At 31.6% G+C, this 13,188-nt stretch overlaps 1 protein-coding gene across 1 annotated transcript; it reads left to right on the top strand.

Moving 5' to 3' along the window:
* The first annotated feature begins 740 nt into the window (after nt 1–740).
* Nucleotides 741–5,407, top strand: LOC149509893 (NAD(P)H-quinone oxidoreductase subunit H, chloroplastic). The gene is made up of 2 exons (XM_089757645.1): nt 741–2,910; nt 4,031–5,407. The coding sequence occupies exon 1, from the start codon at nt 1,175–1,177 to the stop codon at nt 2,354–2,356; it is 1,182 nt and encodes a 393-aa protein (XP_089613771.1). The 5' UTR covers nt 741–1,174; the 3' UTR covers nt 2,357–2,910; nt 4,031–5,407.
* Nucleotides 5,408–13,188: the final 7,781 nt, after the last annotated feature.

Here is a 13,188-nt window from a genome sequence, read left to right as displayed (position 1 = left end):
AAGAGGAGGAACGAATCTGGATATTTTGATGGATTCGGCGGATAAGTTACTTTTAACTTATCAATACCTACTCAAAAAAGGAGTATTGATTATCGAACCAATTCGCCGGTATGTAGAAATTGATGGACAATTTATTCTATATCAAACTATAAGTATTTCATTGGTTCATAAAAATAAACATGAAATTAATCAAAGACGCAAAAAAAAAAAAAGACGCAAAAAAAAAAACTATATTGAAAAAAATAATTTTGATGAATCCATTGCAAGACATCAAAAAATGACTGAAAATAAAGACAAAAATCATTATGATTTGTTTATTCCTGAAAATATTTTATCCCCTAACCACCGGAGAGAATTGCGAATTCGAATTTCTTTCAATTCAAGGGATAAAAATGGTATGCATAGAAATCCAGTATTTTTAAATAATGTAAAAAACTGTGGTCAAGTTTTGAATAAAAACAAACATCTTGATAGTGATAAAAAGAAACTAATTAAATTAAAGTTCTTTCTTTGGCCCAATTATCGATTAGAAGATTTAGCTTGTATGAATCGCTATTGGTTTAATAGTAATAATGGCAGTCGTTTCAGTATGGTAAGGATACATATGTATCCGCGTTTGAAAATTCGTCAATGGTACATTTTTCCATATATTATGATTGAAAACCGGATTGATTAATTTTATTTGAAAAAATTATAAAGTTCATAACGAACTTAAAATCATTGTGCATATTAAAATGAATGGTATTATTATTATTACTGATCAGTAAAATTCACATTCAAAAAAAGGGGGAGAGAAATTTTTGTTTTATGGTAAAAAATTCATTCATCTCAGTTATTTTTCAAGAAAAAAAAGAAGAAAACAAGGGGTCCGTTGAATTTCAAATAGTCAGTTTCACCAATAAGATACGAAGACTTACTTCACATTTGGAATTGCACAAAAAAGACTATTTATCTCAGAGAGGTCTACGTAAAATTCTAGGAAAACGTCAACGGCTTCTGTCTTATTTATCAAAGAAAAATAACATACGTTATAAAGAATTAATTAGTGAGTTGGATATTCGGGAATCAAAAAATCGTTAATTTGATTGAATTAGTCGATTTATTATATTTTTCATTTTGATGTACTTCTTTTCGTTTTCAACAATTCATGTAAGAATGAATCGAGGAAAAACTTATGAATCTATCAGCTACAGAAAAAGACCTTATGATAGTCAATATGGGACCTCACCACCCATCAATGCACGGTGTTCTTCGTCTCATCGTTACTCTAGATGGTGAAGATGTTGTTGACTGTGAACCAATATTAGGTTATTTACACAGAGGAATGGAAAAAATTGCGGAAAACCGAACAATTATACAATATTTGCCTTATGTAACACGTTGGGATTATTTAGCCACTATGTTCACGGAAGCAATAACCGTAAATGGACCAGAACAATTGGGCAATATTCAAGTCCCTAAAAGAGCCAGCTATATCAGAGTAATTATGTTGGAGTTGAGTCGTATAGCTTCTCATCTATTATGGCTTGGACCTTTTATGGCCGATATTGGTGCACAGACCCCCTTTTTCTATATTTTCAGAGAAAGAGAATTAGTATATGATCTATTCGAAGCTGCCACCGGTATGAGAATGATGCATAATTATTTTCGTATCGGAGGAGTAGCGGCCGATCTACCCTATGGCTGGATAGATAAATGTTTGGATTTCTGTGATTATTTTTTAACAGGAATTGTTGAATATCAAAAACTTATTACGCGAAATCCTATTTTTTTAGAACGAGTTGAAGGGGTAGGGGTTATTGGTGGAGAAGAAGCAATAAATTGGGGTCTATCCGGCCCAATGCTACGAGCCTCTGGAATCAAATGGGATCTTCGTAAAGTTGATCATTATGAGTGTTACGACGAATTTGATTGGGAAATCCAGTGGCAAAAAGAAGGAGATTCATTAGCTCGTTATTTAGTCCGAATCAGTGAAATGACGGAATCCATAAAAATAATTCAACAGGCCCTGGAAGGAATTCCGGGGGGTCCCTATGAGAATTTAGAAATCCGATGTTTTGATCGAGAAAGGGATCCAGAATGGAATGATTTTGAATATCGATTCATTAGTAAAAAACCTTCTCCTACATTTGAATTACCGAGACAAGAACTTTATGCGAGAATGGAAGCCCCAAAGGGAGAATTAGGAATTTTTCTGATAGGAGATCAAAGTGGTTTTCCTTGGAGATGGAAAATTCGCCCGCCGGGTTTTATCAATTTGCAAATTCTTCCTCAGTTAGTTAAAAGAATGAAATTGGCTGATATTATGACGATACTAGGTAGCATAGATATCATTATGGGAGAAGTTGATCGTTGAAATGATAATTTATACAACAGAAGTAGAAGATATCAATTCCTTTTACAGATTGGAATCCTTAAAAGAGGTCTATGGGATCATATGGATGTTTGTCCCTATTTTGACTCTTGTATTGGGAATCACAATAGGTGTACTAGTAATTGTATGGTTAGAAAGAGAAATATCTGCAGGAATACAACAACGTATTGGGCCTGAATACGCCGGCCCTTTGGGAATTCTTCAAGCTCTAGCAGATGGAACAAAACTGCTTTTCAAAGAGAATATTCTTCCATCTAGAGGAAATACTCGTTTATTCCGTATTGGACCGTCTATAGCAGTCATATCCATTTTACTAAGTTTTTCAGTAATTCCTTTTAGCTCTCGCCTTATTTTAGCCGATCTCAATATCGGTATTTTTTTATGGATTGCCATTTCAAGTATTGCTCCTGTTGGACTTCTTATGTCAGGATACGGATCAAATAATAAATATTCCTTTTTAGGTGGTCTGCGAGCTGCTGCTCAATCGATTAGTTATGAAATACCATTAACTCTATGTGTTTTATCAATATCTCTACGTGCGATTCGTTGAAATATAAACTTTTCTTTTCCCTATTCCTTTCGTTCTATAAAATAAGCTGAATGGATTGAATAGATATCTTCGTTATTTTATTATCCTTCAGGTTGATAAACTAAATTAGATAGTTATATATGAGTGAAAGAAAGCAGCTTATAAATTCGCAGTAAATTAAACAAAAAAAAATTTAATCTCATTTCCTATGTACAAGAGTTAAGTGGAAGAAAACATAAGTGGAAGAAGTCTTTACCCCAAGACGGGTTGATTAGTCAATCTAGCTTGAAGCGGGCTCAAAAGATCAACCGTATAGAGTTTTGGCTATCCTTTGTATAGATTCCCATACATGTATTGCCAAACCAAACGGGGGATTGAACAAAAAAATGAGTGGATGGTTAGGAACACCAAAATACACAAAGGATTAGTAATGGAGATTATGTAAATTATATAAAAAGGATATTTCTGGATAACATAAAAAGAATACTAATTGGGGCTTTAAATTAGTAGAAATGAGTAGGCAGTACTACCCACGATTCCGGTCCAGAGTATGCTCCTATCCACCGATTAAAGTAATGACTATCAGGAACGAAATAATCCTTTACTATTTTTTAGTTTAAGCCCCCATTCGTAATTTTCTCAGATCAGAAAGAAGAATAGGAACGAAAAAGAAAGAATAAAAAATAAATATTTTTTTTTTTTTTATTCTTTCTTTCATATATATAGAGAGATATAATCTGTGTCATGATTTATGAGCTAATGTAATATTTAATTTTTTTCGTAATCGAAAACAATGGGTTGAAATATCTATTGATATTTCTACAAGAAGTATTTTATTGAAGGCTTAAGTTATTACTCAACAAATAAAAATTGAAATTAGTAACGGGCGAGATCAATTCAGAAGCACTTTTTTTATTCTTCATAATATAGCAGACAGAATTCCATTGGTATAATTTTGGACCTTCCAATCCATTTTTTCTCTATCTATTCTACAACCATACGAAGAGAAATAATACTGATTCGGTCCTTAAATTTATTTGTGACCCACGAGGAGCCGTATGAGTTGAAAACCTCATGTACGGTTTTGGACTAGCGATGGGAACAGTGATGTTATCATCGACTATAATTATCTAACAGCTCAAGTACAGTTGATATAGTTGAGGCGCAATCAAAATATGGGGTTTGGGGATGGAATTTGTGGCGTCAGCCAATAGGGTTTATCGTTTTTCTAATTTCTTCTCTAGCAGAATGTGAGAGATTACCTTTTGATTTACCAGAAGCCGAGGAAGAATTAGTAGCAGGGTATCAAACCGAATATTCGGGTATCAAATTTGGTTTATTTTATGTTGCTTCCTATCTAAATCTATTACTTTCTTCCTTATTTGTAACAGTTCTTTACTTGGGGGGTTGGAATATTTCCATTCCGTACGTATTCGTCCCTGAGCTATTTGAAATAAATAAAATGAATGGAATCTTTGGAACGACAATTGGTATCTTTATTACATTAGCTAAAACTTATTTGTTTTTGTTTATTTCTATCGCAACAAGATGGACTTTACCTAGGTTAAGAATGGACCAATTATTAAATCTTGGATGGAAATTTCTTTTACCCATTTCTCTCGGTAATCTATTATTAACAACTTCTTTCCAACTTCTTTCACTGTAAAGAAAAAAAGAATACGAGATTCATGACTTGGTTCAAACAAGAGAAAGAAACAAACATAAAATTATTCATAGATATTCACGATATGTTCCCTATGGTAACTGGGTTCATGAATTATGGCCACCAAACAGTCCGAGCAGCAAGGTACATTGGTCAAGGTTTCATGATTACCTTATCCCACGCAAATCGTTTACCTGTAACTATTCAATACCCTTATGAAAAATTAATCGCATCAGAGCGTTTCCGTGGGCGAATCCATTTTGAATTTGATAAATGCATTGCTTGTGAAGTATGTGTTCGTGTATGCCCTATAGATCTGCCTGTTGTTGATTGGAAATTTGAAACGGATATTAGAAAAAAACGATTGCTTAATTACAGTATTGATTTCGGAATTTGTATATTTTGTGGTAACTGCGTTGAGTATTGTCCAACAAATTGTTTATCAATGACTGAAGAATATGAACTTTCTACTTACGACCGTCACGAATTGAATTATAATCAAATTGCTTTGGGCCGTTTACCAATGTCAGTAATTGACGATTATACAATTCGAACAATTTTGAATTCGCCTCAAAGAAAAACTGAGTAAGTAAACCTCCTATTCTATTAAAGAGAAATTTCCAATTCTTTTAAGGTTCCGTTTTGGTTTAAGTTAAAAGAATATTTGGTTTGACTTAAAAGAATGAGGCCTTTACTCTTTGTTTGGTCAATAAATAAAAATTCAATTACAAATTAACTGGTTGATAAGAATTTCGAATTCATTTTTCTTGAAAATCTATTAATATATTCGTAATTATTTCGAAATATATAGTTTCAAAAAACAAAATACCCTTTCGAACCGAACAAAAAAAAAGAATTAAAAACGAAACAATAATTGTACTTAGATCAATTCACACCTAATAGATTAGGATTTTATTCAATTAGGAACGTATCATAAAAAAAAAATTCCTGGTCGGGTCAATAAGATCATGAAAAGCATTTCGATTTATTTATCTCTTATTTTACATATAATGGATTTGCCTGGACCAATACACGATTTTCTTTTAGTTTTTCTGGGATCGGGTCTTATATTAGGGGGCCTGGGAGTGGTATTACTTACCAATCCAATTTTTTCTGCCTTTTCATTGGGATTGGTTCTTGTTTGTATATCCTTATTCTATATTCTCTCAAATTCTCATTTTGTAGCTGCTGCCCAGCTTCTTATTTATGTGGGAGCCATAAATGTTTTAATCCTATTTGCTGTGATGTTCATGAATGGTTCAGAATATTATAAAAATTTTAATCTGTGGACCATTGGGAATGGCCTTACTTCGTTGATTTGTACAAGTATTCTTGTTTCGCTAATTACTACTATATTAGATACATCATGGTACGGGATTATTTGGACTACAAGATCAAACCAAATTATAGAACAAGATTTGATAAGTAATAGTCAACAAATTGGAATTCATTTAGCAACAGATTTTTTTCTTCCATTTGAATTCATTTCACTAATTCTTTTAGTTGCTTTGATAGGTGCAATTGCTGTGGCTCGTCAGTAATAAATCTTTCTAACTAGGAATAGCAAGCAATCCAAATTAAACTTTTTTCTGTCTTATCGCATCTATTTTCCTTGAATTCTTGTTCGTGTATAAAATATAAAATAGAAATTCGTTTATTCGAGATATTTCCAATATATTCTTTTTGTTATATTCTATTCTAGTCAATCAAATCCGTTGAATTATTGTTCATATTAAAATGAATCGAAATTGATAAGGAGTTGGTCAATGATGCTCGAACATATACTTGTTTTGAGTGCCTATTTATTTTCTATCGGTATTTATGGATTGATCACGAGTCGAAATATGGTTCGGGCCCTTATGTGTCTTGAACTTATACTGAATGCGGTTAATATAAATTTTGTAACATTTTCTGATTTTTTTGATAGTCGGCAATTAAAAGGAAATATTTTATCAATTTTTGTTATAGCTATTGCAGCCGCTGAAGCAGCTATTGGATCAGCTATTGTTTCCTCAATTTATCGTAACAGAAAATCAACGCGTATCAATCAATCAACTTTGTTGAATAAGTAATATTAATAATATTAAATTATAAGATTCACCAATTTGAATTAGCATGTCCAATATGTTGGAATCTACATCATGTTTTCGAAAACGTAAGAAATCAAAGTATCTTGGTCCTTTCTTATGAGTTGATCCCGAAGGAAATTGATTAGAAAATTTCTGGTAAATCGTTGATTCATCTGGTGTTTAACTATAATGATTCATTTACAAGTTTACTAGATTGAAATTTTATGATGTTCAAAAAATTATAGATCCCATGTCACATTCAGTAAAAATTTATGATACATGTATAGGGTGTACTCAATGTGTCCGAGCCTGCCCCACCGATGTGTTAGAAATGATACCTTGGGATGGATGTAAAGCTAAGCAAATTGCTTCCGCTCCAAGAACAGAAGACTGTGTTGGTTGTAAGAGATGTGAATCCGCTTGTCCAACAGATTTCTTGAGCGTTCGAGTTTATTTATGGCATGAAACAACTCGAAGTATGGGTCTAGCTTATTGATACGTTCCCGAAAACCCCACTTGAATACATTTTGAATCCATTTTATTTTTTTTTTACTGAAAAAACCCGTGCTCAAAAAAAATCTTTTTTGAGCACGGGTTTTTCTGGTCCAAGTGCATCTTGTCTTTACCACGAATTATTTTCCTTGGTTAACAATAATTGTAGTTTTACCAATATCTGCAGGTTCTTTAATTTTCTTTCTTCCTCATAGAGGAAATAAGCTAATTAAGTGGTATACTATGTGTATATGCATATTTGAACTCCTTCTAACAACCTATGCATTTTGTTATCATTTCCGATTGGACGATCCATTAATCCAGCTGGAGGAAGATTATAAATGGATAAATTTTTTTGATTTTTACTGGAGATTGGGAATAGATGGACTTTCTATAGGGCCCATTTTACTGACAGGATTTATCACTACTTTAGCTACTTTGGCGGCTTGGCCAGTTACTCGAGATTCGCGATTATTCCATTTCTTGATGCTAGCAATGTACAGTGGTCAAATAGGATCATTTTCTTCTCGAGACCTTTTACTTTTTTTCATCATGTGGGAGTTCGAATTAATTCCCGTTTATCTACTTCTATCCATGTGGGGGGGAAAGAAACGTCTGTACTCGGCTACAAAATTTATTTTGTACACTGCGGGGGGTTCCATTTTTTTATTAATAGGAGTTTTGGGTATCGGTTTATACGGTTCTAATGAACCAACATTAAATTTTGAAACATTAGCTAATCAATCGTATCCTGTCGCACTGGAAATCATATTCTATATTGGATTTCTTATTGCTTTTGCTGTCAAATCGCCGATTATACCCTTACATACGTGGTTACCAGACACCCATGGGGAGGCACATTACAGTACTTGTATGCTTCTAGCCGGAATTTTATTAAAAATGGGAGCGTATGGATTAGTTCGCATCAATATGGAATTATTACCCCACGCTCATTCCATATTTTCTCCCTGGTTGATAATAGTGGGTACAATGCAAATAATTTATGCAGCTTCAACATCTCTTGGTCAACGGAATTTAAAAAAAAGAATAGCCTATTCCTCCGTATCTCATATGGGTTTCATAATTATAGGAATTGGCTCTATAACTGATACGGGACTCAACGGAGCTATTTTACAAATAATATCTCATGGATTTATCGGTGCTGCACTTTTTTTCTTGGCAGGAACGAGTTATGATAGAATGCGTCTTTTTTATCTCGACGAAATGGGTGGAATGGCTATTCCGATTCCAAAAATATTTACGATGTTCAGTATCTTATCGATGGCTTCTCTTGCATTACCGGGCATGAGTGGTTTTGTTGCAGAGTTGATAGTCTTTTTTGGAATAATTACCAGCCAAAAATATTTTTTAATGCCAAAAATACTAATTACTTTCGTAATGTCAATTGGAATGATATTAACTCCTATTTATTCATTATCTATGTCACGTCAAATGTTCTATGGATACAAGCTATTTAATGCTCAAAGTTCTTATTTTTTTGATTCTGGACCACGAGAGTTATTTGTTTCGATCTCTATCTTTCTACCAGTAATAGGTATTGGTATTTATCCGGATTTTGTCCTCTCATTATCAGGTGAGAAGGTCGAAACTATTCTATATAATTATTTTTATAGATAGTTTTGATGAATAAAACAAAAAATCAAAAAGTAATCCTATGATTTTTAAAATTGTTCGTTGTACAGTGAAAAAAAAAAGAAAGAAGTCTTTTTTCTTCTCTTAAGTTTAAGTTAAGTAAAAAAAGGTAAAAGAATTAAATTGAATTTTAATCAGACATCTTTGGCTTTTGTTAGAACCTTTTGAATCAAGTAGTGGAGTGATTCAAAAGGTTCTTGACAGCTTACAATAAGTTTTCTTATATATACGCTGTCCTATCTTAGTATTTGTTAGGCTTAGCCTTTTTATTCAATTCAATTAGATGTTAATGTAAATGAACCATAACTATGTAAACCTATTCCTAATAGATTGACCCCAAAATAGCATATCCAAATTATAAGAAATCCCATAGAAGCCACAAGTGCGGAATTTACACCTTCCAAATTTTTATTTGTTCGGGTATGTAAATAAATCGCGAATACGGTCCAAGTAATAAATGCCCAAGTTTCCTTTGGGTCCCAATTCCAATATGATCCCCACGCCTCATTAGCCCATACGGCTCCCGAAAGAATTCCTATGGTTAAAAAGATAAACCCGAGACTAATAATACGATAACTCCAACGATCCAATTGTTGAGTCAATTGATACCTGTAAAAATTTTTAGAAGAAAGAAAATAAGTGTTTAATAAAACATTGCTTCTTTCATTCATGTATTGGATTTCGCCAAACGAAAATGACTGATTTAATAAATTATTGTTTTTACCAATAATTTTTATGGCTTTTCGAAATGTAATGACTAGAAGAGCTACTGATAATAATGATCCACATAAAAGAGCTGCATAGCCTAATACCATCATACTTACGTGCATCATTAACCACTGGGATTGGAGAGCAGGCGCTAATATTGCGGATTGATGCATTTTGGTTAAAAGACCCGAAGTGGCAAAGCCTTGGGTAAAAATAACACTTGGTGCGGTTATTGCGCTTAAATCATTTTTACGCTTTTTAAAATAGTAAACCATATGAATAAGGGAGAAACCCCATGAAAGAAAGATTAATGATTCATATAAATCACTTAATGGGAAATGTCCTGAATAAATCCAACGAGTGACTAATAATCCTGTTATACAGAAAAAGGTAACTATCATGCCCTTTTCTGATGAATCATATAGTCCTACGACTTCATCGACTAATAAGAATAAGGTTAAAAAATGAATTGTAATTACAATTGAAACGACCGAAAAGGATATATGAGTTAATATATGCTCTAAAGTTGAAAAAATCATAAGAATTCTGAAAAAAGCGAGGGTTTCTAGATTTTATGGAATGGAAATCAGGAATTAAATTCATTATAGGACTTATTCTATCTCTTTTAGAAGATACTATGCCGCTACTCGGACTCGAACCGAGATGCTCTAGCACTGCTTCCTAAGAGCAGCGTGTCTACCGATTTCACCATAGCGGCTTGCTCGAAATCATAATAAGCCATTTTTTATTCAATCGTCGAGATTGAAGGTGAAGGGGTCAATTCAATGTAAAATGTAAAAGAAGCATTTAATTTAAATTGATGAATAAAAACTCGTTTAAATAGCAATTTGAAGGTTCAAAAAGAATCTTTATTATTTATCGTTTTATTTAATTATCCTTTTTTTTATTTAATATTTAATTTAATATTTAATTATTTCAACAGAGATTTTATAGTTTGTGTTTTCCTAAAAGAGAACTCCTCTATTGTAACTAAACTAACTAGTTGTAACTTCAATTCATAGATAGAATTCAACAAAAAAATGTTCTTTATCATTTTAATTTTTTAATGATTCATCTCTCATTCTTTTATATGATTTTTATGAATCTATAAAAAAAAAAATGCTTATCAATTGAATGAATAAATGAATGAAAAAATATTATTTTTAGAGATCACAATTTCAGCACCACATCCAATGATTTCAAAAGATTTATGTAATTTGCATAGCTTTGTATTAATCGTTAGGATTTTGCGTTTTAAGGATTTATCAAACCAACTAGATATTGGGTTGTACACGTTACGTTATATAAAAAGCGTTTCGATTCCTGTCATAATTGTACCATACTTCAAAAAAGTATTTCGAATTTCGAATTCTAAAAATATGTCTTGATTCATCTTCTTATACAAACATAGAATTTTTTTAGATCATTTTAAATTGATACATTATTTGTATATCCACTAAATTATAAAGGGAGTTTTCTCAATTGGGTTGAAAGCAAGGGAAGGATATATAGTAATTCAGAGAAATAATGATTCATAAAGTTACAAAATTGAAACTTAATGGATTAGTTTCAACAACCCAGTTAAAGCTCTTATATATATGTGCTCCGATATAGCTATAGTATAAATATACAAATTTTTATTATTTAATTATTTAATTATTTATTATTATAAATTGAAATTGAATATTATAAAAATAACAAATTATTATAACACTAAGATACCAAATGGGGCGATGGGGAAAATGAGAATCCCCATCCCGGAAATGAAAAAAAAAAAGATATTCAAAAAAGAAAACCTTTGTATCTTATTCGAGTTAAACCAATTCAGATTAAAAAAAAATTATTTGTCGTACAAAAAAACTTTTTGAATTACCCGTAAAAATAGATCTCGATAATGAAAAAGCTTTCAACGCCGCCCAATATCCTTTCTTTTTCCAAACATTTTTTCGAATACGCTTTTTTGATGTAGAAGTACGTTTTTTTGGAACTGCCATTCAAAAAAAAGGTTATTTAGTGCTATAGTTGGATGTCAAAGACATCTATTTTTAAAACAAAATGATCGGTGTCTTTATGTCATTATTTATCTATTCCTATAGATTTTCTAGATTAATAGATTTTCTAGATTATAATTATCTATATACTACTATATAAATTTCATAAGAACTAAATAGAGATGGGAAAATAACATAAAATGCTTCTATTCTAGAAAAAAAAAAAAAAAAAAATATGATATAACCTTTTTTTATTTATATTCCATACACTATCCAGAAAAAAAGAAGAATTTGTATTTAATTTATTGGTACCTTTCTTTTTTATATCTCCATTCAAATCTATAGGATAGATTAGGATCTATTATGATATATAAATTGAATTGATGAAATCAAAAAAACGTAAAAAAGAGTCTTTCCTTCTCTATCTCTGCCTATTTTTTTTGTCGTCCTACATTTATAATTTATACATCTCCATTTATACACGAAAAATACATCAAAACAAAAAAATGTAAAAAAACCATTTTATTTACCTAATAAAAAACAAACTTGAATTTTTTTCTATTAATTGGTAATTGGTCAAGCTCGAAGAGAGAGTATGCCCAATTTTCATTTTCAATCAAATTCGAATGAGACTCGTAATTAATCTGTTAAAGGATACATAATTTTGAAAAAAAAAAAGAATATTTTTTTTTTCCATTAGTAACTCGGTGATATCATTTGATTACTTCTAACTTCGAAATTTGAATATTTTTGAAATATTTGAGAAAGATTAAAAGATTAATAATAGAAAATTCCAGTTAACTTTGTAATATCTTGATTGTATTATTGCTCCCTTTCCATCAAAAGAGATAAGAGCCGGTGAATCAGAAACGATTAATTAAGAAAGAATAAGAAAAAAGTTTTTATGGAGCATACATATCAATATTCATGGATCATACCTTTTGTGCCACTTCCAATTCCTATTTTAATAGGAATGGGACTCCTACTTTTTCCGACGGCAACAAAAAATCTTCGTCGTATGTGGGCTTTTCCCAATATTTTATTGTTAAGTATAGTTATGATTTTTTCGGTCGATCTGTCTATTCAGCAAATAAATAGAAGTTCTATCTATCAATATGGATGGTCTTGGACCATCAATAATGATTTTTCTTTCGAGTTTGGCTACTTTATTGATTCACTTACCTCTATTATGTCAATATTAATCACTACTGTTGGAATTTTTGTTCTTATTTATAGTGACAATTATATGTCTCATGATCAAGGATATTTGAGATTTTTTGCTTATATGAGTTTATTCAATACTTCAATGTTGGGATTAGTTACTAGTTCTAATTTGATACAAATTTATATTTTTTGGGAATTGGTTGGAATGTGTTCTTATCTATTAATAGGGTTTTGGTTCACACGACCTGTTGCGGCAAACGCTTGTCAAAAAGCGTTTGTAACTAATCGGATAGGCGATTTTGGTTTATTATTAGGAATCTTAGGTTTTTATTGGATAACGGGAAGTTTCGAATTTCAAGATTTGTTCGAAATATTTAATAACGTGATTTATAATAATGAGGTTCATTTTTTATTTGTTACTTTATGTGCCTCTTTATTATTTGCCGGCGCAGTTGCTAAATCTGCGCAGTTTCCCCTTCATGTATGGTTACCTGATGCCATGGAGGGGCCTACTCCTATTTCGGCTCTTATACATGCTGCCACTA

This window comes from Durio zibethinus, unplaced genomic scaffold (assembly GCF_047325235.1).
Source record: "Durio zibethinus cultivar Kanyao isolate XHJ-2024 unplaced genomic scaffold, ASM4732523v1 HiC_scaffold_98, whole genome shotgun sequence".
In the NCBI taxonomy this organism is placed as follows: domain Eukaryota; kingdom Viridiplantae; phylum Streptophyta; class Magnoliopsida; order Malvales; family Malvaceae; genus Durio; species Durio zibethinus.
This window is presented reverse-complemented; position numbering and strand designations above follow the sequence as displayed.

Excerpts from the sequence above, each read along its gene's own strand:
- LOC149509893 (XM_089757645.1), top strand. The coding sequence starts at position 1,175 with ATGAATCTATCAGCTACAGAAAAAGACCTTATGATAGTCAATATGGGA.